This window comes from Eubalaena glacialis, chromosome 7, assembly GCF_028564815.1.
Source record: "Eubalaena glacialis isolate mEubGla1 chromosome 7, mEubGla1.1.hap2.+ XY, whole genome shotgun sequence".
Classification (NCBI taxonomy): domain Eukaryota; kingdom Metazoa; phylum Chordata; class Mammalia; order Artiodactyla; family Balaenidae; genus Eubalaena; species Eubalaena glacialis.
In genome coordinates, this window is record NC_083722.1 from 79855008 (window position 1) to 79881188 (window position 26181).

Sequence of the window (26181 nt, forward strand, 5' to 3'; positions counted from 1 at the left end):
ATGGTGAAATAATCAATTCCTCCTTGTAGCTCTGCAAATTTTTCAGCTCTCAAATGGTTTCTTTGCCTCAAAGTCTACAACAGCTTTCTTATGATTGGTATTTGGTTAGTGTGTTTTTTTTCATTTTCGGTGTATCTTTAATCTTATATTGGAGAAGTTTCTTGTAAAGAGCATATACCCAGATTCTTTTATCTTATCTTATAAAATTAGTGGAGCATTCATTATCATTGTGGATACGTGTGAATTTATTTCAACCATCTTTGTGCTTTCTATATATGCTACCACTTCTATTTCTTCTCTTTTCTTTCTTGCCTTGTTTTGAATGACTTTTTTTCTCATTCTATTTTTTTGCCTCTACTCTTTTAAAAGTTATACTTTTATACTTATTTAATGTGTTTGTTTTATTTATTTCTAACTGTTAGGGTATTACCCTAGAAATCACAGCAGGGTTACATTTATCTAAGTCTAAAGTCAATCTACGCTTATCTTCTTTCTGAATAATATAAGGATCTTGAGACACTTTAAGTCCAGTCACCATCATCTTGACATTCACATTATTGTCATCATATATTTTAGCTCTTTCCTGTTTTTTCACTCATCATTTTTTTTTTTTTAACAGTCCATGTTCGTTTAGATTTACCCCCACATTTGTCACTATCTTTGTTCATTATTCATTCTTTCAGCTCAGATATTCCTTTAGGAATCTCCTTGTGCCTGAAATGCATCAGTTAAAATTTCCTTTGGTGGCAAACTCAATTTTGGTCTAAAAATATCTCAACTTTATTCTTTTTTTATGAATATTGTTGCTGACTATTAAAAGTAATTTTCTAGGTTAAGAGATATGTTCTCTCAGCACATTGAGCATATTATTCCCCCTTCTGCCTAACAGAAGCTATTGAGAAGTCAAGCTCTCACTCCAAATTCATTTCTTTAAAGGTAATGGGGCTTTTTTCCACTAGTTGCCTTTTTTAACAGCTTTATTGAAGTATAATTTATATGCCATACAATTCACCTGCTTAAAGCATACAGGTGATTGTTTTTAGTATATTTACTAAAATTGTGCAGCCATCATAAGCAAATTTTAGAACCTTTTCATCATCTCAGTATGAAACTTTGTAACTATTAGAAGTCACTCTCCTTTCCTCACCCCCTATGCCCAAGTCCTAGGCAACCAATAATCTACTTTGTCTCTATGGATTGGCCCTTTCTGGGAATTTCATATAAACGGACTCTCACAATATATGTACTTTGTGACTGGCTTTTTTCACATAGCACATTTCAAGATTCATCCGTGTTGTACCAAGTATCAGTACTTCATTGTTTTTTATGGCTGAATATATTTCACTGTATGAAGATGCCATATTGTTTCTATCCATTCATCACATGGTGGACACTTAGGTTGTTTCCATGTTTTGGCTATTATGAATAATGCTGGTAAGAACATTCATGTGCAAGTCTGTGGAGGCATATGTTTTTATTTCTCTTGGGTATAAATATAGGTGTGGAATTGCTAGGCCACATGGTAACTATATGTTTAGCTTTTTGAAGAATTTCTGAACTGATTTCCAAAGTGACTATACCATTTTGTATCCCCACTAGCAACACAAGGGTTCGAATTTCTTCATACTCTCACCAACACTTGTTATTATCTGTCTTCTTACTTATCACCATTCCAGTGAGTATGAAGTGGTATCTCATGGTTTTGATTTCTCTAATGATTAAGATGCTATCAAACATCTTTTCATACACTTATTAGCCATTCATATACCTCCTTTGGACAAATGTTCTGCTTTTTAAGACTTCTTCTTTGCCTCTAAGATTCTATGGCTTTATTTTTTATGCAAATAGATTTCATTTTATTTATAGCCTATTTGGGGTATTTTGAGATTCCTGAATTTGTGGACTGATACCTGTCATCAGTTTTGGAAAATTCGCAGCTTTCATCATCATGGCTTCTGAATAGTGACTGTCCCTACACTCCATCTCTCTTTCTCTGGAGAATTCAGATTAGACTTGCACTACAGCTTCTTATTCTATCTTCTATGTATCTTATCTTTCATGTATTTCATCTTTTTATCTTTTATTTAATTTCTTCTGCCCTGTTTTCTAGTTTATTAAATTTCTCTTCTGCTATGACCACTCCACAGTTAAACCTATTTATCAAACTTTTAAATTTCCATTTTTATATTTTCCCATTTCTAGACATTTTATTTGGTTCTTTTTAAATTTGCTTGGTCTTGCCCTTTATTCATATTTTCAACTCCTTTTATATTTTAAACACATTAAACATATTTATTTTAGTGTTTGCCTTAAAATTTCAATTTCTGAACTCCTTGCTTTCTGGTTCTGCTGTTTATTCTTTCTACTGGCTTTCACTTATGGTGGCTTGCTTTCTTGCAGGTTTTGTAGTTTTTTAAAATTTTTTACTCATATGTTTTGGAACTTTATCTGGAGAAAACCACTGAGGTCTAAGGTGAACATGTGGTCCTTGAGACCATTTGTCTCTGCCAATACCTGGGGCACAACCAAGCAAAGCCCCCTTTAAACTAAATTCGATACTTAAAGTTCTTGGATCACCTCACACTGCACATCTGCGTAAGAGCCAGCTGTGGTTATGGATTCTCAAAGCTAGTTTTTTCACCTTTCTCTTGGCTCAAAGTTTTAAAATAGATAAATAAATAATTTTCCCTGGAACCCCTTAGTCTAGGTGGGAGGAGAATAGAGTGGGGAGGTTTTTTTTTACTTTATCCCTGCACTAAGAGTGTAGCTATCTGGGATCCCAGCTTTATGTGGTAGTGGGATTCCTATTTGACTCCTCATCTTGAGCAGACTCAGGCTTCTGTCACTTTCCTTTAGTGTCCCTGTGACTGTGAAAACTAAAGTTCAAGTTCACCTGTCTAGCACAGGCCAACAAGAAGACAGAATCAGTGCTCTACTTATCACTCCAGCCTCCTGCCTTGGCTTAATTTTGGCTCTTCAGATTCTTTCTAACTTGAAAATTCATAAGTACATTTTAAATTGTATGTTTTTAAACTCTATTTGATAGAGCATTTTTGTTTTCAACAACTAAAACTAGCTAAATAAGAAGCAAGCTACTGACAATAACTACTGAGCATGAACAGAGTGGCATGCTTAAAAAGAACTGAGACCCCCCATCTTCAGAAGTTTTCAGGGTGCAGCATTTACTAGAAAGATTGATATGGAATCCCATTTGCAGGGAGAAATCAGACTAGATCGGGGGACAAATAGGTTTCATCTTGCTTGCCAAATCTAAAGGTTTGGTAGTGGCTGGCCAGAAGTCAGTCTTGAGAAGGATTCTGAGTATGCTAAAAGGTTCACTGAAAAAGAATTGTGATAGATTATCAACATGCTTTGGGTATGTGTGACCAGGTGGTGGCACTGCTCAGGTCTGTGCAATCCATGAAATACATTATTTCTTTATAATTTAACAAATCATGAATCTATGATTTTTAGCTAGAACAAAATAAGTCCTCTCCCCACCCCTCTCTTTATCTCTCTCACACAAGAACAGAATATAAATAAAATGAGGGAAAATCAGGATTAGGATTACAGAAAATTATAAAATAAGTTAAATCTGTTGTGGTCAGCATGGTCAGCACTCTTCTCAGGAGGTATAGCCCCGGATCATACGCAGCTGTAGTTGACAGCACAGTATATAGTTGATTCCACATATGAAACTGATTCATCTGAAAATAAAGCTAAAAAAACTTTCAACTCTACATGCCTTAACAAAGATGATGTTTATAGTAAAAACAAACAAACAAACAAACCTGTTTTGTGCTAACTTCTATAAATTATCAGAGTAGAAACTTCATGTGGGAGTAGGGTACTGAGAGAGGAATTTGAATGAAATTAACATCAATGGAATGGTATTTAATAGGAAGGAAGACATGGCAGGGTCTATATACACCTACTTTATTCAATAAAAATAGATTGATAATGATAAAATTATCTCAGTCTATAAATATTGAATAGGCAGTTGCTTTAAATAGCTTTCAGACTATCACTGCCATGAGGTAAATTTTAAATAAATATTTTATGCAGACAATAACAGAAAAAGGCTTTTCTAAGGGGAACATAGTTACAGGGCAAAAAATCATATTCTTCCATAAAAATATGCCTTTGGCTTCTTTTATAACCATAAACTCAATAAAAATGGAAAGTGACGCAATCTAACACACATGAGAACTGAGGCTGGGGAAGGTCTGTCTCCGTGATGGCAAGAAGAAAAGCCTATCGGAATTACATCACATGGTTTATATGAAGTCCATGTGGACATCAGGCACACTTCATCTCGTCTGAAAATTCCTCCACCACTTATGCCTGTGACACAACTAACACCCTGAAAAAACTACTTTGCCAAAGAAAACAGCTTCTTTTTCACTGCAGATATGGCCCTCATGTCTAGAAAGTGATATGCTTATTATCATGCAGTTTGGGTTGTGAGGTTTGTAATCCATCAGAGGTTAACAAGAAAATGTGTTACAAATTCAGAATAAAGGGGGAGATCTAAGACAGCAGAGTGGCATCTCTGGCAAACTCTGAAAACAGAGGGAGTGGCTAATGTAGAAGTACCGGGATCAGTAGATGAAAAATGTGTGAAACTAGGAACAAAGCCTTGTATAGAACAGGGGATGCCACCACTCTTTCCCTACTAGAAAAACAATTATTTATATGGTACATTCCATTCTTAGAGTCTTAACAGTGCTCCTGAAGGTAACTCATGCTTTCCACTGCCTCTTAGATTTTGCCCTCACAGTCTGATTCCTCTATGCCTTGGGAGTAGGGGGTAGAAACTGGAGTTTCGAACAGGGGAGAGTTGCACAGCTAGGAAGGTCTCCCAGAGTCTCAGTGCTCAGGGACAACGTGCATGTGCCAAAGGGCTTGCAAGATGCACGAATTTCAATCCTGGCTGACTATGTCTGGTATCCCTGCCTTTGCACAAGCTGAGATTCCAAACTCTGCTTTTACATTTTTTGCAATTCACCCTCCACTATTCCAAAAATGTTATGTCATGTTTATTCTATGATGTCATATTTATAAAAGCAATTTAGGTCTTCACTGCTACTTAATTTAATCACAAAGCTTTCAAGAGGACCTACCAGTCCCAGCCATCTGCTCAACATCAAACTGGAGGCGCATGCCATTTCACATGGCTACTTAAAATACTTTCTTTCCCTCCAGCTACATTCTTTATTCATTTTAATAATTAATGCAAGCAGCACTCCCTTTTCATACCACAACATTGTTTCCATGTCAAATTTTCATTGAAACATTTAAAATTATCTATTTCAACTTATTTCTATTTCTGAAAATGAGTCTGTACATAAGAATTATTATTATTAGCTGCCTTTATTATCTATTTGGAGCAAATAGTTGCATATTGAGATTGCGATTGATTGAGATCATGCCCTGTTAATGAAGAGGAATCAAATGCTGAGTCAATTTTATCACCAATGGGTCATAAAAATAATTTTCAGCTAAAACTTCAAAAATATAAGCAAATGAGAACATAGATATTATAGGAGCTATTTTTTATGATTAGGTTGAATTTTTAAACCTTTTTTCAATTTAAAAAATAATAAGCTTCCAAGTAATCATGATAGAAAACATTTAGACCTCTATTAAAGAAATGCTCAGATTAAAGAGCACCTCCAAGCCTGGCACCTTTATAAACAGTGATCAGCCTGAAGGTGCCTCTCCAAAGGACCTGGTGAAAGAAAAGTTCTCTGGGGCACTCAAAAGCTTTCTACGTATTCACTACAAGCAGCAAGAAGAAGTAACAATATTTAGCTGCAAACTCAGGTTTGGTTTCCAAAGGGTTCCACTGCCCTTCTTGTGCAGCATTTCATAAGAATTTCTGAAACGTTCCTCTACCATGACCCTTCGAGTCTTTATGAACTATTAAAACAACAGTTTCTAAAGTCAACTGTCCCTGCCTCAAACCTAGCATTTTCTGCCAGACAGGATCCAAAGTCACCTTATGATTTCCATTTCTATCACTGCTTCAGTAAACCCAATGAGTTTAACAACTACATTTCCACTTCCCATGTATGTTTTAGAGCCTCTAGATTTTTACAATTTAAATCTAGTATTTCTTTTCTCTTTTGGAAAAGCCTATCATTTCATATAGACTTGAGTTCTTCCTACTTCCTTATCTGTGTGGAGTTGGGGGTGGAATGGTATTTTCACTTATCCTTCTAGGTTTGCTCAGACACTGATTTGAGTTTGCATTCTTCACCAGACCTGTCAATGTAGTCTTACCAATCTGATTATTTGGACAAAAAAAACGCTAACACTAAACTTACACAACTTGCATTACTCCAGCCAGAAATGGACTCTCCTCCCATCAAATCTTCAGGGTAGTATTTTGAGTACATTTCTTACCTTCCCAACTAAGTGGTCAGTACTGGGATATGGGAAATACTTCAAACATGCACTACTTTTAGTGCCCCTTTGGGGACCACAGAGCTCAAAATCCAATATTGAAAGCTTTATCCATATAACTCTGAACAAGCAAAAGAATTCAAGAGACTCCAATGGTGACACTAAACAGTTTTCTTGTCAATGTGTGTAACCAATTATTGTAAAAATTAACTCCTCGGATATGTGTGATGATGTTGACAAGCAACATATTCCTATAAGCTTTGTAGAAAAGTTATCCAAATAGGCTACAATGGACCATGAACTACGAGAGCAATCCAATTTTAGAGGATATCAGTCTATGCCTCTAAAATTTAACAAGTTCCATGATAAATTATTCACCCGACTAGAATCAGTTCACACAGCATAAGGGATCTCACAAAGCACAAAACACAAGCACTCAGGACTAAATGCTTAGCAATAACTATGTCTTAACAGACTTGCTCAACCATACCCAGGCTTAAATAAGGAATCACACTACCCTCTCAAAAGTAGGAAAGGTAAGGAAAAAAAAGCAACTGAAGTAATGATACGAGGTATAAGCAATAAATGTTACAGTTCAATCCAATAAAAACATTCTTTCAATGGAGAAAATATTAAAAACTAACTCTTACTAGTACTTTTTAGGTAATGTTCTTATCAGTCTATAAGGGATATCTGCATGATATTACAAGAAATCATTTTTATTTATATTTCTTAGAAATCCATTTTTTCCATTAGTCAAGTTAAATATAACATTTATATTACTATTATTATTATAATTATTATTATATTTGGTTATATGTCTTCAATGATAATGGATATTGTTATTAGCTACTTTTTTGAGCCAGGTGCTTTAACTACATTATTTCATTTAACACTTTGAGTCACCCTCTAAGATTTACATTGTTGCCCCCACTTTACAGAAGAGGAAAATGTGGCTGAGTGACTTAAGTCACTCCTCAAGGCCATGGAGCTAAAGGGCAGGCTAGAGATTTGCCAGAGTCTGCTTTAGTCTTCAGCCTGCACTCTTTTCACCTAACTCCATTTCTCTCCTCAAACATCCTTCTGACCTAACCACTTTGGGAACCCTTGAAAGTAACTAACCATTAAACGTTAAAACTAGCGCAAGGATTGATGGTGTCTCAGAAGACTATGGGCTAATACAGGTCATGACTTGCTTGCTGAAGACCATATACATGTTTTATTCACCTGGACACAATCTATGGTGAGGGGCAGAGTTAACAAATTTCATTGCCTTTTCAGTTGTAGAAGTGGCTTGAACTATCTCCCACTGCTGAATGACAGGACTGGGTGGGGAGGAAAAGTTTCAGCCAAAACAATAATTTCCCCCAAACTTCATGCGTTCACTCATATCTGTGCATCTGGTCTTCATTCCTAGAGTGATCTGGTCATTGTCTGCAGGCCACCCTACTACTGTGCTTGCTGCACATGAGCTCAACTCTCTATGAGGGAAGGACTGCAATAAAGAAACCAGAAGGGAGGACTGAGCAGGGAAACCCGTTCTGCATTTTGTGGCCATCCCTGAAAGGAAGGGGTTATATTCAAATACACTGGACATTCTTCTTATCTCTGCTCCTTGATATAAATTTTTAGTCACAATCTCAACTTCAACTTACAGATGGAAGCTGGCAGAAGTAAGCATAGATTTTGTTGTTTTTTTCCTAGAGAAACACACACACACACACACACATACAAACACACACAGTGAAGCAGATGCTAGATATTCTTTCCGCTCTATAATTTTGAAAATTCTCTGCAATGACTATGCATGTATTTCACAACTGATAAAAATCGTAACCATCATTTAAGCATTTTTCCTCTCAACTCCCACTGCTTTCTCACAGAAGTCTGCATCACTCTTAACTCTGTAGTATTTTATAAAGCAACAAACAGTAGTAAAACCTAGAACAAGAACAGGGGTATTTAAGAGCAAGTGGTAGAAAAAAAACCAAAAAAAAAATTTTAAACTGGTGTGATTATTGTCTTCAGAAAGAAAATAGCTTAAATAGAGGAATAAATAAAAGCATCTCAAAGTCTCAAAAGGCCTATTAGGCTGTTTGTAAATTTAATAATTATGCATATATAAAAATAATAGATTTTCAGATGATTGGTCCACTTGCAGTCTAAGGTTTCATTTTGAAAAATACAAGCCAAATTCTTTAAAACTGGCAATACTGATATAAAATAATGGAACAGATTACTCTAACAATATTTCATAAATATTCCACACCAACAGATAACAGTAATAATAACAACACTCTCAACAACAATGCCTGACATTTACTGAATGCGTTTTAGAGATCACTCAAGGGACTAAGTGCTTTAAATGCATAATCTCCTGGAATTGTCAAAGCAACACAACGATGAAGGTATTTTCTTTTTCTTACCCATATTTCATGGATGAAGAAACTGAGGATTACAGAGGTTGAATAATTTCAGCATTGGGACTCAAAATCAGTTCTGTCTTAAATACTACATTAAAACCAAAATGTCTTCATACCATTGAAATCAGTTAAATTGGCTTCCAAGATCAACACCTTTTAAGACAATCACCTTCCAGGGATGGGCCAAAAATTGGGCAATGATTGAAATTTTTAAAAATAGCAAACTTAAGAAAACTCAAAAAATTTGGAAGAGGATTATTAAAAATAAATGTTAATTTCCATGAAAGAGGGACACCAAAGGACTCATTAGGAAATCCTGAACCCCTCAGTAAGTAGAAATTCTACCAAAAGCTTTCCCTGGTTTCTTTCTGGAATCCATGCTTCTGAACTAAGAATCTTCTTCATTCTTCTTTATTGTCCATGTATTTCATATATCACATAAAGCAGATTATGTGGGTATTTGGGGAAAGCATGTATTTAAACCATAACTTTCCAGTCACACTAAGAATATAAAAGTTTATAATTGTGGACCATACCTTGGTTTTCATGAACTTGGAGTGACTTTTGTAAACCTCTATTTGTTTTATCTCTTCTTCGCGGTCCTCAGTGTTCAGCACACCATTGGCTTTTAACATCTGGATCTCATCCTCAAGATCCCTTATGTTTCGCTCCAATGAAGCGATTTTTGTGTCCTGTTGGTAAAAAAAAAAAAAAAAAGAAGAAGAAAAGAAAGAGAAAGAAAATTGTTTTTTTAATATTAGCAAAACAGAATTTCAGAAAGCAGTTTCAGTAGTAATACATTAATCGTGGTGTAGACATAGCCCTGAATTCAGAACAATTTATTTTTTTCACTTCTGAAGATCACTTGTGAGATTTTTTAAGCTCCTAATAAACAGCATATGTCAATACAATACAGAGAGTTACCTAGATATGTTTGTCTCATATCTGGGACTCAAATTACCAAAGCAATAGTGATAAAAGTGATCTAAAGTATAAGAAAACAAAAACGTCATTTAAATAGACGAATTTGTAATTTCAGATATAGTTTACCAGTGTATATTTTTGAGTCTACTTGCAAATACAAAAACGGTTTGTTCATGTGTGTATTCTGTGGCTGGTTTCATAAGGCATGCTTGGAATTTGACTGTGAAAGAGAAGGAAATTAAAATCTACTAATGGGGAAAAGGATTCTCATCTAAAATACAGACATAAGTGAAATTAAATAACTGAATCAGACTTAGTATGACTGATACACTAAATACTGAAAATTTATAGCAACTGGAAATAATATATCACATCATGATTTATTTGGCAAGCAGTCAGCTGACTGCGTGACAAAAAGCATTACTACCTTGAAGGGCATTTCTAACCCACTGATTTACAGAGTTAAAAAACTAGAAATATTACACTGAAATGTGGGATTAATTGAGGAAAAACCATAGAGAATTTTTTTTTAAAAAGGAAATGAGAGACTCCACACACAAGATAGAGTGTAATAAGAAATGATGCATTAGAAAGTAGAGAAGAGAGAACTCTTATAGAGGAAAAAAACATTTCCTCAAACCTCAGGTATTAGACTCAAATCAGTCCTTGGAATGAAACACACTGAAAGTTTGACTTCAAGTTTTCTGACTGTCACCATCTACCTGACATTTTATTGCGCAGATTCAAGGAGCTTATATTACATTTGTAATTGAAATTTAATAAAAAATGAGCCACCGATGCATTTTTTTTTTTTTTTTTACCAATTCATTTTTTAGAATCTAAAAGACTAAAGAGTTCCAGAAGTAAAGACAATGAATGGGGCATTCTATTTATAACAACTCATAGAAAAAACTTTTCAACAAATATGTCTGTCCTGATTTTGTGGCTATTTTCTATTTTATTTTCCTATATTGTATGCCCAATGGCATGTTTCCTGTGGCAACATGATAATCATTATTATTATCATTGACATCGCCATCACTGTTAAAAGAGAAAAAGTGAGAAGCAGCAAGAGCTGCTTACCGAGCTCCACTGTGTGCCCGTGTCTGGGTGCTCCAAGTGCTGAAGACACTTTTATTAATTCTCAGGAAAACCCCCAGGAAGACGAAAGAAAACAATTCTGAAATTTGCAAGACTATTACGGAATGTTACATTCTGTAGTATTTCATTTTACTTTAAAAATAATATTTATTGTATTTTTTTCAGTTATAAAAGTATAATAATATACTTTAAATTCACAGTAAATGGAGAAAAATCTCCTCTATTTCTACCATCCAGTGATAACTATCATGTTTTTACGCATCGCCTGCCAGTCCTTTCCTATTTTAGCTGCATATCTGGAAATCTTGTATACTGACAGTTTGAGCGAGGAGAATGTTATGGACTGAATGTCTACGTGCCTCCAACATTTATATGTTGAAGCACTAACCCCTAATGTGATTATATTTGGAGATGAGGCCTTTGGGAGGTAATCAGGATTAGATGGGGTCATGAAAATGGAGCCCTCATGATGGGATTAGCGCCCTCATAAGAAGAGATACCAGAGAGCTTGTTCTCTCTCTCTGCCATGTGAGAACACAGCAAGAAGGTAGCCATCTGCAAGCCAGGAATAGAGCTCTCACAGGAATCCAACCATGTTGCCACCCTGATCTCAGACTTCCAGCCTACAGAACTGTGAGAAAATAAATTTCTGTTTTTTAAACCACCCAGTCTGTGGTATTTTGTTATAGCAGGCCAAGCTGACAAATGTAGGGAGTCTTCCTTAGTGACTCGTTTGAGTTCTAAGCTGTGATAACTGTAGATAAAAAGAGCAGCAATAATGAGAAGGCTATGGGAAAAAAAAAAAAAAAAATTCCAGAAGTTCATAAGAGTCTTCATAAATAAATGAGAGTCATTTTAAATCAAGATTTTTTCTGACTATAAAATTGACATGCTCATTATAGAAAACTTGAAAAGCCACATAGATAATTATGATGCCCACCCCAATCACATCACTCCAATCTACCCACTAGTAACAATTTTATTTACCCCCATGAAGGCCTTAAGACTACATGATTTCTTTAAAACACAGTAAAAGATAGATCTCTATTAAAACTAATCAATATAATATAGATTTCCCCTCTTTATTGAGATACAATCTTTCAGCATTTACAAATATCTAAGTGCAATCTTTACAAGAGTTAACTGTAAATTAAGTGTGAAAGGGCCAACATTCCTTTCCTTTTTTTTTTTGAAATTCTCATAATTTTGATGGTCAATAGCTTCTGGTTGGCTCTGGATGGTACAGGTAAACAACATACTTAACGACACCCCCCGCCCCCAACCAGGCGCGTTCACATCCGCTCTGTAGCATTGCTTCCATCACATCCTGCTGCCCAGTCGGACTTCCACAGCCTCAGGCCCCTGTGGGTTACGGAAATCCACATCTTAGTGTGATGAGCTAAAAAAAAAAACCCCTGGTACACTTGTGATCTGTTATTTCTTTAAAATAACAAACGTGAAGCCAGATGCCTACCCGGGCTCCGCTGCCTCACAGAGCAGCACGGGTGCTATGCCACCTCGCGGGCTGGGCTGCCTGCTCCCCCTACTCCGCCCCGATCATACAGCGCAGAGCTCGTAAATCTTCTTTACATAGTACACCAGAGCCGCCAGTGCTATCGCGTTGTGCCGTCTCTTTCTGTGCAAGTCGTCCTTCAGGACCAGCACCACCCGGGTGGAGGAGGTGAGTGTGTGCAGGGGCAGCCGGGACAGTCTGTAGGCGTCGTACTCCACCAGGTACTTGTAGCAGGGGTCGAACTGCCAGGAGATGCCGTAGAGGGTGCAGCAGGCCAGGCTCAGCATGCCCGCGGGCAGGGAGATACAGTGGGAGTAACCCAGGGGCAGCACCAGCGGGGTGAAGAGGCAGGCGGTGTCCGCCAGCACGGTGGTCTTGTGCAGGCAGTTGCCCACGGTGATCCAGCGGCCAAAATCTCCTGAGATTTCAGATTCAAGTCTAAAGTAACTAAATTTACATGTATATACGTATGTATATATACATGTATAAATATGTTGTGTACTGCAATACGCTTTGTAGTCCCATATTTTACACCTTAAATTCTTGATAGCGTTTGTTAAAATTTCAGGTCTCAATCATGTAGGCAAGGGGAAAAGAAACCCTCGGCTTTCCTCTCAATTTCTAAGGCTTTAAGTTAGCAATGACCACAACTGCCAACTTCTAAATGGGTTAAAAAGGAGCTTTTCACTGAACTTCTAAAAATTACATACTGCTAAAGAAAGATCAGAATGGAGTTAGAAACATAGAAAATCCTATTGACCTATACATATCCGAGTTAAAATTTCACCAAATGGTGAAACACATTTTAAAAATAATATTTTAACTTTTACTAATTTTCTTAAATTAACCAGCCTTTGTATTTCCTCCCAAACTTATTTTCCTTTAGCCACAGATGTCCCAAAATACCAAAAAAAAAAAAAAAAAAGGAAAGAAAAAAAGATGAAAGAAAGAAAAATGGGTATTGTGGAAGTCACTTTAATAAGGATCTATTTCTTCTGTCCTTATTTATATTTCTGTTCTTACAATAAGAAGTCAATTTCAAGAACTCATACCTAAAATCATAAGCATAGAGAAAAGGCGATGGGAGAATATCAGTAAGATCTAGGGAGGAGAAGAGATGCAAAATACACAGACATATTAGATAATCTATTGATTCTGCCCAAGAAGATATTCAAAATGCTGAACCAGAGAAAGACATGAGGAAATATAAGCATGAAAAATAAAGGCAAAGAAAATGACTGCCATGGTCACACCTTCTCTACTGCTTCAGTTTGAGGAATTCAGGGAGAATAAATTTTATCTTTTTCTTTTTTTAAAACCTCTAAAACTAAGATAAATGACTAAAAACATATATTTAAGGAGGACTACAGAAGGAAACTATCTCACAAGTCCTGATATGGCTCAATGCTGTACATGGATGTTGCCTTTCAAAATAGATACTAAATGCACATGCTCAATAACTCAAGCACTGGTCCAGAATAGAGAGAAAAAAAACTTAAGACATATGCTGTAACACCCTGAAAAGTGGAGTTTTAGAAGGCAGAGCAACATTTTATTCCCAATCGCCAAAGAATCTTCATCGGAATATCTTTAAATGTTATTTCTAACTGATATTCTAAAATAAGTTATGTAGTGATCTTCAAATACTCATCTAGATTGTGTTTCACAAATAAGCAAGCTCTCAAAGCAGGTAACTGTAGGCCTTCATTAGAGATGGGGTAAGTGAAATACAACATAAAACAGCTTTTCCCCAAGTCCACAGAACCCAAATGCTCTGCGAAAAGAGGCTTGCAGGGTCAAATAAGTTTGAGAAATGATTATTGGGGATTCCCAATGCATATCAGCATTAATCACTCTGGGAAGTCCTACAGTAAAGTATTCTATTTACTCTGATTTTTTCCAGTATTATTCCTCTAGAAGTCAATTCTTGGGGGAAAAAAATAGAACTTTAATGATATTAAGCTCGGGATTATATACTAAAGTGAAGAGTCAAAACAATGATTTGGATTCTTCAAGAGAAAACTTGCCATGATTACCCCCAATTTAAAATAATTGAGGGCTTAAATATCCAGATCACCTTGTCAGCTTCTGTCACTCAAGTCATTTACTGAGAGCCTGCTCTGAGCCCAGAGCAATAAAAGAACGGACACAGACTCCCATGCTCCCTTATTCAGCACTCCATGTCTCAGGTGACATTCTTCAAATAGTCTTGAGATAGGAAAAGCATGAAATTGTTTTGCTTTTATAATATTAACATATTTTGGTTAAAGATTGCAAGAATGTGGGGAAAAAAGTTTCGGGGGGGGGAAAAATAACAACTTAAGTGTGTTTGCTTCATTCCCCATGAGTAAGAAAAAATATCTGAATTGAATATCTCTTTAAGTTACTCCTTTCCATATATCCATAAAATAATACTTGTAATAATACTTCATTTTATACATCCAGATTATAACTCCTACTTAAAGATTCATACCCAAGACTATTTTATATCCATCATCCAAAAGATGCAAAATAGGTATCTGATGGGCAAACAATAAATCACTGGAATCAAACCCCTAGCAACCATCTACCCAATGGGCCCAGCTTGCTGATTCTGGAATTAGCCATGAATATTAGCAAGCCAACGAGTGCAGGGATTACAGCAATGAGGATGAAGGTCAGATGGAAAGACTAAAATAAGTTTATTTTATCTCTGCTTTTATCTTTTTTTTTTTTTAATAATCTCTGGATTTTTCTATGACATGTCTGCTATAGTTGATAATAAATTTAGATACAGGAAGTTCTCTCATTCATTCAATAAATATATACTGAGCATCTATTGGGTACCAGTCACCTTGCCAGGTGTGTGAGATACCAGGTAGGTATGAACAAGATTCATGGGCATACCTCTCTACCATGGAGCACAGTCTAGATCCTTGTTATGCAAAGTGTGGTCCACAGACAGCAGCACTGACATCACCTGAGAGCTTTTTAGAAATGCAGTATCTCAGGCCACAACTCAGCCAACTACTGAATCTGAATCTCCACTTTCATAAGGTCCTCAGGTGACTTGGGTGTTCTAAATGACTTTAGGTGTCCAACACATACAAGGGACAAGACTGATGAGAGCAAAAGAGACTAGGACAACTTTACTGGCCAAGTACATTTAGAAAAACATGAAGCTACTCTCAAGAGCTATCCAACTTGGCATAAGTGTACAGCAACCCTAGGAGTAAACTCTCTGGAGAAACTTTGCCAGTAAAGATGCCTTTATTACCCTTTTTGTGTTTGCCAAACCTTATGTTCCCCTTAAACAGCTAGAAACAGTTTTCAATTCCTCTCTAGGAACTGTGGACACTGAATTTGGTGAGTGGGTGGAATGTCAAAAAAAGCAGTATCATTTAGTCACAAAAAGTAACAATTATGTTATTGCTGAGTGTCACAATGTGCTTTCCTTTCAAATACAGGAAGAATTACTGGTTTCATTTTAATATCAGGCCAAGAAAGAAAATACAAGCATTTTTTACAGAGCATGGAACTCGCTGTGATCACATATCGGTCTACGGACGTTAATCAACAAACTTAGGGCCAACTGGTTTAAAGAGAAGACGTGATCTAATGTTCAGGAAACATCCCTACATAATTATATTACACTTTATTTAGAATAAAATTCTAGACTATTATTACTGGATACCACAGAGGCTCTTGAAGGCTTAACTTTTAAAAATCATCTAGATGTAGTTGCAAACACAACTGAGCAGTCTTTGGTCCAGCTATCTGAGTAATGCCTTGCCTTTGAAAGGCTTTACTGTGTGGAATTCACCGTGGTTATGTAAGCCCAAGTTAAGCGCTCCACAAAGAAGTCAACTTGGGCCTAAGGCACATTAGGAGGAAAAACAAAAAACCAAAAACTCTGCTTCTTGGGCCTTATCAAACTATAAAAAGATGATGACCTAGGTTAGAAGATGACATGGGACATGCTGTTTTTTCATCTTGCTGTTTTTGTGTTTGTCTGTTTATTCAGATGGTATCTAATTCTTTAGAGCAAAATGTACAAGCGCAGAATCAGGTTGGGCTAGTTCAAATTAAAAGCAATTAGGGTGTTTTTGGGTTTTTTTTTAATTAATTAATTAATTTATTTATTTTTGGCTGCATTGGGTCTTCGTTGCTGCACGCGGGCTTTCTCTAGTTACGGAGAGCAGGGGCTACTCTTCGTTGCGGAGCATGGGCTCTAGGCGCCCAGGCTTCAGTAGCTGTGGCTCACGGGCTCTAGGGCGCAGGCTCAGTAGCTGCGGAGCACGGGCTTTGCTCCACGGCATGTGGGATCTTTCCGAACCAGGGCTCGAACCCGTGTCCTTTGCATTGGCAGGTGGATTCTTAACCACTGTGCCACCAGGGAAGCCCAATTACGGTGTTTTGATGTTTCTTTTCATGGTCTCAATGGCCTACTTCTGACTCATTCTTCATCAAGTCCATGCCCCGGGCATGCATCCTGCTGTCCTGTCTCTGTACATACTACTAATGACACACAGGGAGAAGATATGTCTCTAGTGGTTCTTGCTGGACACTATGTGACCTCTGAGGTTTTGGTCTTCATGTATTAATTTGTTGTTGCTGTTAACAGACTCATGTCTAACAAAAAGAGCTAAAGATAAAACAATGCAACTGACCCTTAGAAAGTCACAAACCTGGATGCAAATCAGTTTTTTATGTCTTTGGGCAAGATACTGAGCTTTCCTGAAATAAGACCATGCTCAAGAGCATGTTATGAAAATTACAAGTGATCTGTAATGCATGAAAAGTACCTATCACGGAACTCCCTCAAGAGAATAAAGGGTTGCCATTATAAGCCAACAATAGTATAGAAGCCCCTATCCATCCCCCAGTTCGGTGAGGTACACATGTAAAAGACAGTAGCTTCTATTTTTAGTCCACCCTGTTTATCTTCGTGTGTTCCTAACCTTGTTAATCCTATAACCTAAGGTTGTTATGAGACTTAAATGAGTGACAACATGCACACCTTCCAGTGTAATACCTAACACACACTACGTGCTCTATCCTTCCTGTTTCCAGCTGTGGCAGTATCTGTTTCTTTTTTGTCTATTTGCTCAACTTCTTTTTCTTTTAGGAACTACATCTCCCCAACTCCCTGTGGTTTTAGTGGGGTTTTCTAGTCTGACCCACAGTGGCAAGCACCATGGATCCTCTGGACGCTGACTGATCCAGGGGTGAATTCATTAAGCCATCAAGGCCAGTCAGAGTTCTTTGAGGGGACTGACACAAAATCAAGGACCTCTCCTTTTGTGAGATTATGAATGATAAGAAAAATATGGGCCTGTGGCTGGTTGTGGCCTTCTGTGATACCATGTATTAAGAATCTGCCTAAATGATGGGGCTCTTATAATATCATTTGAACAGCTACATACAGCTGTATCTGAATCATCTACTCTCCATAACATCAAAATACAGTAGCAGGGCTTCATTCACTTGTAACCAGAAGAGCATAATACACAAGAAACAGTGTGAAAGATAACAAAGAATACAGTTAGATACAATATTTTATAAGAACACAGGCAAGTCAGAAATGGGTAAGACCACCACAGAAGAGTCAAGAAATCTCCAGAAAGCACAGGACTCTAATATGGGATATGGAGATAGATAAGAACAAGATTATCAAGAAAATTAAATGTTTTCCAGCCAGAAGTAATAATACACGCAAAGTCAAGAGCACTCAATGTGATGTCCAGCACATAATATTTAATTAATATAAGTTGAAGGAATAACAGAACAAGTATGGACCATGTATCAAGGAAGAGTAAGACAGGACTGATTAAAAAGTATAGATCACTTTTAGTTGCAGTGAAGTAGGAAATGAAAGGAAGATGGGCTGAATGATAAGCAGTCTTCAGAATCAAGTGAGGAGTTTGTACTTGAATCTGACTGGGAATCATTTAAAAACTGGTAAAAAGAAGGCAATAAGATGGCTTTGGGGAAGTTAATAATAAAAACCAAAGCTAAAATGGAAGTTACGACAGTAGAAATGATGAGTCATCAGCCTAGTGGTGAAAGAATTCTCAGATATAGTTGAGAATCAAGTATAGAAAAAACAGTGGAGGAATCACCAAAAGAAAGACGGGTAAAAATTGATGGAAATCATGAAAAGGTTGCAGAGAATAAGAGAGTGAAGTTTCAAGAAAGAAAGGGAGTCAAAGAAAGGTTTCAAGACACTAAAGACTAAGAAAAAATATTAGGATATCACTGGGGACATAAGGGCAGTTTCAATGGAGTTGTGTTATCTTAATTGGAAACTGAATCCCAGTGTTTTAAATCCCAGAGTCAGGGGTGATTGCTGAGTCATTCAACAACAGTACTGCACAGGGCAAGAACCAACCAGAATAGATGCCACCTGGAGCACAGAAACCAGGTCTGGGAAGTCCCTGTACGGACAGGGGTTAACTCTTTAGTTGCTGGATTTGGGGGGTCCCAGGGTAAGAGCTAGAGTGCGACGGGTACTCTGAGGGTTTGGGGTAACCACAGAACTATTTCAATATTTTAACAATCAGTATAGCTATACCTATGCCTCTCAGTTGAGTATCAGCCCTACATAGAAAGCTGCTGCATTAATAGTGAGAGTTTCCTATGTTTCCAATGCATGGAAGGGAGCACTGGCTAATCCAAAATCATATCCATGTGCCTGTGAGACAGCCTAATACAGAGCCTCTCCAGTACCAACCTGTGGACTAGGTGCATCAGAAACTAGTTTTTTGTGGTTGTTTGTGTGTGTGTGTGTGTGTGTTTTAACTAACAGTGACTTGGCCTCTAAAGACATTCCCTTTAAGGACAGGGTGACACAAAAATCTGTATCTATTTGCAAGTTCCTTGGGCTGGGGAAAAACACATCGAAAGATTTTTTTTATGCCTACATTTTCTTCCCCATTTATGCTACAATATAAATATATTTGCATTATCTGAATATACAGACGGGAATAGCACAGGACAGAAGCAAACAATGTTTCTCCATTCTGGTATTAAAAATGGATTAATAACAACATCAGCTAATGTGTATTGATTACTAAGGCAAGCACTGTGCTAGAAAATCTCATTTAATCTTGCCCATAACCCTATGAATTAAGTATTTATTTTACCCACTTTATAGGTCAGGATATCCACAAAAGGGAAATAACTTACCTAAGATTTTCTCTTTTGTTGAAATAACTTTCTGGGCTCAAGAGGGTGCTATATCAACAAACCAAAACTTATAACTTTCATGTCCCTGTAAATGTTCTACTAGACCAGAAACACAGTATACCCAGTCAGCCAATCCCCAAACACTAAACCAACTCTGGGCTCGGTACTTATTCCCTTATTCCTTTTCACCTCAAACAAGGTTGACTATGCCACCCCAGCCAATCAGATGCTTTCTATTTTTCCCTTCCTTGTTCTCTTTTCCTTATCCTGTAAAAGCTTCCTACCTTCCACCCCATTTTGCAGTTCTCCAAATGAAGACTGCCTGCTTCATGATAACACTTCATGAAGTGTTTGTTTGTATCACCGTAATTATCTTCTCTAATCATTTTTTAAACACCTTTCATAAACTGGAATGATTCCCTCCACATAGCCTTCCCTTGAATAGGAGTGAGAAGGCCACACACTGTGACCTTGCTGTTCCCAGGACAACCTCAGGACAGACTGGCCTCAGAGACAGTCAGCCACCTAGAAGCTGGGCTCTTTTGGTCCTTTCTTCCACACAGTACTTTTAGCCTTTAAAGATCACAGAGCAAGGTCAAAAGAAAATAGTGAAGATGTTGGGAAGAGAGGAAAAGGAGGAAGAAATTTCAGAAACTGCTTCCAGATGACAGGGTAGCCCTTCAGTGTGTGCAGCCTGCCCTCCCAAGGCTGGATCCATGTCATCTTTCACAAACATTTGAATACAAAGAATGCTTGAATTCCCAGAAATTCAGTGAAATACTACTTTGCAAAATTGTGAATGCATTTCAGGGAGTAATAAAAAGACGGACACCTGACACTTCTATTCTCTTCCAACACTCTTTGGGAAAAGATCAGGTTTAGAAGTTCTGCTTACTGGCCTTCCAGCAACCTGAACTTGCTCTTCCAATTCCTTTTATCACTCCCCCAAAGCCCCCAACAGCCCTGGTTTGGGGCCTCATTCTCAGGATCTCCAAAACATACTGCAAATCCTTCTATGTTCAACAAGCTTGTCTCATGGAAAAAGCAACAGGCGGCAGAGGAATTCAGGCCACCCCAAGTCACCAACAAGGCCTGAGGGATGTGGAAAGTGGACCATGCCTTAGGGATGAGGCATGTGACGGCCAGTACACTGTCATTACTGAAACTTGAAGGGTGAGTTCACTTGAGGCCTGTGGTTGACTTCTCAACTCCGCTGGAGCGGGGTGCGCACGTCAATAAGGAAACTGCAATGCCTAAATAAACAATAAGCTGGGAACCTGAGCACCAACAAGGGAGAGGGCAGGGGCTGCTGGCCTGAGCAGAGCTGGCCAAGATGGAGCAAACAAAACAATGCTTTAAACTTTGCAAGAATGCCATGTCAATTCAGACTCCCCAGGCAGGCCCTTTGAGAGTCCAAATTGCCAGTCACCAAGCCTCCAGACTCAGTAGAATTTTTAAAGCAGGACACTTTGTTCAATCCCTTCATTTGCCAAATGAGAATAGTGAGAGCCAGAGGGGACAAGTGACTTGCCAAGGACCCAACAAAGTCCCTGGGTCATTTATTATACCACAGGCCTACTGGGAGTTGCTATTTTTTTCTCCACTGGTTTCTCATTTCAAAGACACTTTTAAAGTCTTTCCACATGCAAACTGTGTGTGTATTCAGAGCTAAGACTCTGAAGTAAGCTTGTTAAATTCTTTCTCTCTGGTGGTCCTTGCTCAAAGGTACCATCTCTATTTTTTTTTTTTTTTAAACAGGTAAAATTCAATTTTCAGACTGACAAGGAAGGGATGGAGGAGCAGAGAATTCCTTGAGCATCTACCGTATGCCAGGATTTTCCCGTGCCTTAAGCCATTTTAATTCTCACCGCAACTCTGCGCAGCCTGGTATCATGGTCCCATCTCACAGAAGAGAAAGCTGGACTTCAGAGAAGCACTAAGTGGCAGGACCAGATTCTCAATTTCCATAAATAACATAACCTTCTCCACTTTGGAGCCTTTTCAGTTCAGCAAAAGAAACCAGAATAGAAGAAATTGTGTATCTTTAAGCCTTTTGATAGATGGTTTTTCTTTCAACAAACTTATTGATGTTTTTCCTAAATTATACTTCCTGATCATCCCTATATAATGAATGCACACTACTGAAAACATAAAAATATAGGGGGGAAAAAGAAGAAAAAAATCCTTTCTAATCTCCCCTTCTAGAATTAGTGTCAACATTTTGGTACCTTTTTTTCCCCAAGCTTTTATTGCACACTGATAAATATAACCTCTTTATACATTATTAAGACTCTAACTACTATACACCTTAGAAATGCATCTCCTAGTTGGTTATTCTATAATTCAATTTATTTTTTAATCTTTGAGTAACCAAAGTTATTGACCCTTTCTTTTATAATATCTTCATTTTTTAATAATGGCTTTATTGATATACAATATATATACCATAAAATTCACTTTCTTAAAGTGTACAATTCAGTGATTTATGCAACCATCACCACGATCTAATTCCAGAATAGTTTCATCACCCCAAATTGTTGTACCTATTAGCAGTCACTCCTTTTTCTCCTCTCCCCTTAGCTCCCTGCAACCAGTAATCTACTTTCTATCTCTATGGATAGGCCTATACTGGACATTTCATATAAATGGAATCATATAAGATGCCTTCTGCAACTGGCTTCTTTCATTTAGCATGTTTTCAAGGCTCATCAATGTTATAGCATGTATCAGTCCTACATTTCTTTTCATTGCTGAATAATATTCCACTACATAGATATACCATATTTTGTTTATTCATACAAGATAGTGAACATTTGGGTTGCCTTAGGTTTTTGACTATTATTAACAATTATAATATGAAAATTTGTGTATAGGTTTTTGTGTGTACACGTTTTCAATTTGTTTGGGTGTATATGGTAACTCTACATTTAACATTTTGAAGAACTGCCAAATAGTTTTCAAAAATGGACTGAACCATTTTAGATTCCTACCATCAATATATGAGGGTCCAGCTTTTCCACATCTTCCCAACACTTGTTATTGTCTGTCTTTTTATCTTAGCCATCCTAGTGGGGGCTAAGTTTTATCTAATTGTGGTTTAGATTTGCATTTCCCTTATGACAAATCACACTGGACATCTTTTCATGTTCTTATTGGCCATTTGCATGTTTCCATTGAAGAAATGCCTATTCAAATCCTTTGCCCAATTTTTAATAGCATTATTTGTCTTTTTATTTTTGAGTTTTTCTTCCTTTACTTTTCAATGAACTTTGTAATTAAAGTATACTACACATAGGAAAGTAGCCAAATCACAGGTTTTCAGCGTGATGAATTATGATAAAGTGAACACGGCTGATTACATACAAACCATATCATAATATAGAATATTACTTCTACTCCAGAAGCTTCGTTCACGCCCCCTCCCAACCTCCCCACCCTCCCTCCTCCTCCAGATTAACCACTATCCAGACATCTAACACCATTGATTACTTTTGTCTATTTTTGGAACACATATAAACAGAATCATATTGTGTGTATTCTTTTGTGTCTGGCTTCTTTCCACACTGTTTTGGAGTTATCCAATTATGTTGTTACATGAAGCAATAGCTCGGTCCTTCTCATTGCCATATAGCATTTCATTGTATGACTATTTCACTATTTATTTATCCACTCCACTGTTGATAGCTATTTCATTTGTTTCAAGTTTTTGGTTATTCCATATGTAATTATGTTTTGTACCTTCTACTTAAATTAGGTCTTGCTTACCATTGTTAGATTTGCTCCTAGATATTTTGGGTTTTTTAATACCATCCTAAATTATATTGTTTTCTAAATTTCATTTCATAATTGTTTGTTACTGGTATGCAGATGATTCATTTTTATATACTGACCAGCTGTTTAAGTTCATTTATTAATCTAGTAGTTTATATATGGATTCATTGAGATTTTTTACACACAAAATTATGGTGCCTGTGAATAAAAGGGTTTTATTTCTTCTTTTATAATTCTTATACCTAGGATATCCAGAATATTGTTGAGTAGAAGTGATAGTAATAGGCATTCTTGTCTTGTTCCTTATATTATAAGGAAAGCTTTATATATTTTACCATTAAATATGATACTTGCTGTAGCTTTCTTGTAGCTACCTCTTATCAGATTAAAATTCTCTCCTAATCTAAGTTTGATAAAAGCTTTTTTTTTTAGCATAAATGAATGTTGCATTTATCAAATGCTTTCTCCGCATTCATTGAAATTAATTTTTCTCCTTTATCCTGTTAATGTGGTAAATAACATTGATTGATATCCAAATATTAGTCCAACCCTGCCTTCCTGGAATAAGCACAACTTGGTCACTGTCACTGCATTCAGTTCACTAGAATATTTTGCACTGATGTTTATGAGAGATTGTTTGTAATTTTCCTTTCTTGTAATGGCTTTGTTGGGTATAGATATCAAGGTTATACTGGCCTCATAAAATAAAATGGGAAGTGTTTCCTCTTTTTCTATTCTCTGGTATAGTTTTTGTATGACTGATATAGTTTTTTCTTCTAATGTCTAGTAAAATTCATTGAAGAAGCCATCTGGGACTACGGGATTTTTTGTTTGTTTGTTTTTTAGATTTTTTTTTGGTGGTAAGGTTTCAAATCATAGAAACATTTTCTTTAATATACAGGACTACTCAGATATTCTAGATATTCTGTTTCTTCTCATCCAGTTTTGATAAGTTGTATTTTTGAAAGAATTAATCTAAAATTTCAACTTTATTATCACAATGTTGTTAATAAAATCCCCTGATATTTGTAAAGTCAGTAAGATTGATAGTGATGCCCCCTTTCAATCCTGATATTGTTTATTTGTCTGTCTCTATTTTTCTCAATGATTCTGACCAGGATATCTGTTAATCTCTTCAAAGAATCAGTGTTTAGCTTTTATATTCCCCTGTTGTATATGTTTGGTTTCTATTTCATTAATTTCAGCTTTTATCTCTATTATTTCTTTGCTCCCACATTCTTATGGTTTCATTTGATCTTCCATTGCTTTTTAAATTTAAAAAGTCTTCTCTCAACCAAACTGAATGACTTGCTCTTCCCCAGACACGTCTCATAATTTCCAACCTCCTTGCCTTTGCTGATATGGTTCCCACTGTTTATAAATAATCCCTCTACCCACTATCAAAATCATGCCATTTTTTCAAGGCCCTCCCCAAATGCTATCTCCTCCAAGAAGCATTCCCTGTCCCTCTCTTATTTGATATCCTCTGAGTCTCTGCAGCCCATTTTGCTGTTCTTAGGTCACTATTTAGATCCAGGCTTATATACTTCCTTCCACAAGCCCCTTAAAGACTGAGCGCTCACTTTTTCTGAAAGGCCCACCATGGTGCTGTATACAATATAGCTGCTTGGTAAGCACTGGTATTTGTAATTCAACTTCAGGAGTTACAGTCACACAAAATAAACCTGTTTATAGCAGGAATTATCAATTAGCAACTCAAACATTTAGATTCAAACACATATAAGAAGAGTTTGGGCAAAAAAAAAGTCTCACTTTTTTAATCTTCCTTGCTTCTAAATGACAACCATATACCATCCAGAGTTAACATTTAACTTGACATTTTGCTTTTTCTGGCTATCACTTAAAACCCACATTTTTCCCCTTATTTAAGGAAAATAGTTTAAAAAAAAACAAAAAACCGTGTCCCATTTAAGTTGAAAGATGAGAAAATGAAGAAATTTCTCAAGAAAAAAAAAAAGCTAAAGGATAATTTTTGGTATCATAAGTGGATAGGGCACATCAAAAACACAGGGCTTTGCAAGTTTAAATGAGTTATGCTCCACACTGCTATAAAGGCTTCAGGGCAAGACTTAAAACTCAAGGAAAAAAACAGGGCATATGTTGGCTGTAGGGTACATATTTGGAGCCCCATGTGCAGGACTGATAACATATACATGTAAAAAGGATGAATCTTGCCTTATAGCACAATGTACAATATTGCCCCTTTCCAAATATATCAGATAGAACGTTCCAGCTCTCATGAACTGCCTCAACCTGTTCTATGATGCAAAACTCAGTGCATAATTTCCAAAGTGTGGAAAGAAAAACTAGTTGAACTGATGGGTCATCTTCAGTAAAAGCAGACTGGAAGAGTAGAGAGTCTAAGAACTTCAGAGAAGAAACCCGTGTTCAAATCTCAGCTGCCAACCTACCAGCTGTACGACCTTGGGCAGGTTGCTCATCTTCTCTAAACCATGGCTTTCTCATCTGTGAAACGGGGCTAATTTTACCTACTCATGGGTTATTATACGTCAGATGCCTTGCACCTGGCTCCACATGTGTGGAGTGGTGTTCGGGCTATAGCTGTCACTGGTGATGCAGGCGGTATTTTTGTTGTTATTGCTGTTATTCTGTTTAGTAGCCACAAAAGGAGCTATGGCCTATTTTTAAGGCCTAAAAGCCATCCAACTGGCTTGATTAGAAAAAATGAGGCTTGACACCAATTTGCTACGAACACATCACCTTGGGAGAAGAAACAATGCTGAGTGCAGTGTTTAGACTCAGATAAGTAACAGTTCAAAAGATGGATGAAATAAACCGGGGTAGGCCCTAGAGCCAAAGAAAACATTTCAGCCACTTCATGGTATTCCTGAC

The 26181-nt window shown here is 36.9% G+C and overlaps 2 protein-coding genes across 2 annotated transcripts in view; both read right to left on the reverse strand.

Annotated features, from left to right (window-relative positions):
• ERC2 (ELKS/RAB6-interacting/CAST family member 2) overlaps window positions 1-26181 on the reverse strand; it is a 940128-nt gene that overhangs the window by 645697 nt on the left and 268250 nt on the right. Inside the window, exon 4 of the mRNA XM_061195441.1 lies at window positions 9368-9523. Coding sequence (XP_061051424.1) covers window positions 9368-9523 — 156 coding nt within the window. The remainder of the gene's footprint in view (window positions 1-9367; window positions 9524-26181) is intronic.
• LOC133094905 (transmembrane protein 11, mitochondrial-like) lies at window positions 12414-25794 on the reverse strand. Its single transcript, XM_061195643.1, has 2 exons — window positions 25740-25794; window positions 12414-12787 (listed from the first exon to the last, which is right to left on the reverse strand). The coding sequence occupies exons 1-2, from the start codon at window positions 25792-25794 to the stop codon at window positions 12414-12416; spliced, it is 429 nt and encodes a 142-aa protein (XP_061051626.1).

Excerpts from the sequence above, each read along its gene's own strand:
- LOC133094905 (XM_061195643.1), bottom strand. The coding sequence starts at position 25,794 with ATGAGAAAGCCATGGTTTAGAGAAGATGAGCAACCTGCCCAAGGTCGT. Across the intron at positions 12,788-25,739 it reads TGCCCAAGGTCGTACAGCTG|GAGATTTTGGCCGCTGGATC; the intron begins GTAGGTTGGCAG and ends CTGAAATCTCAG.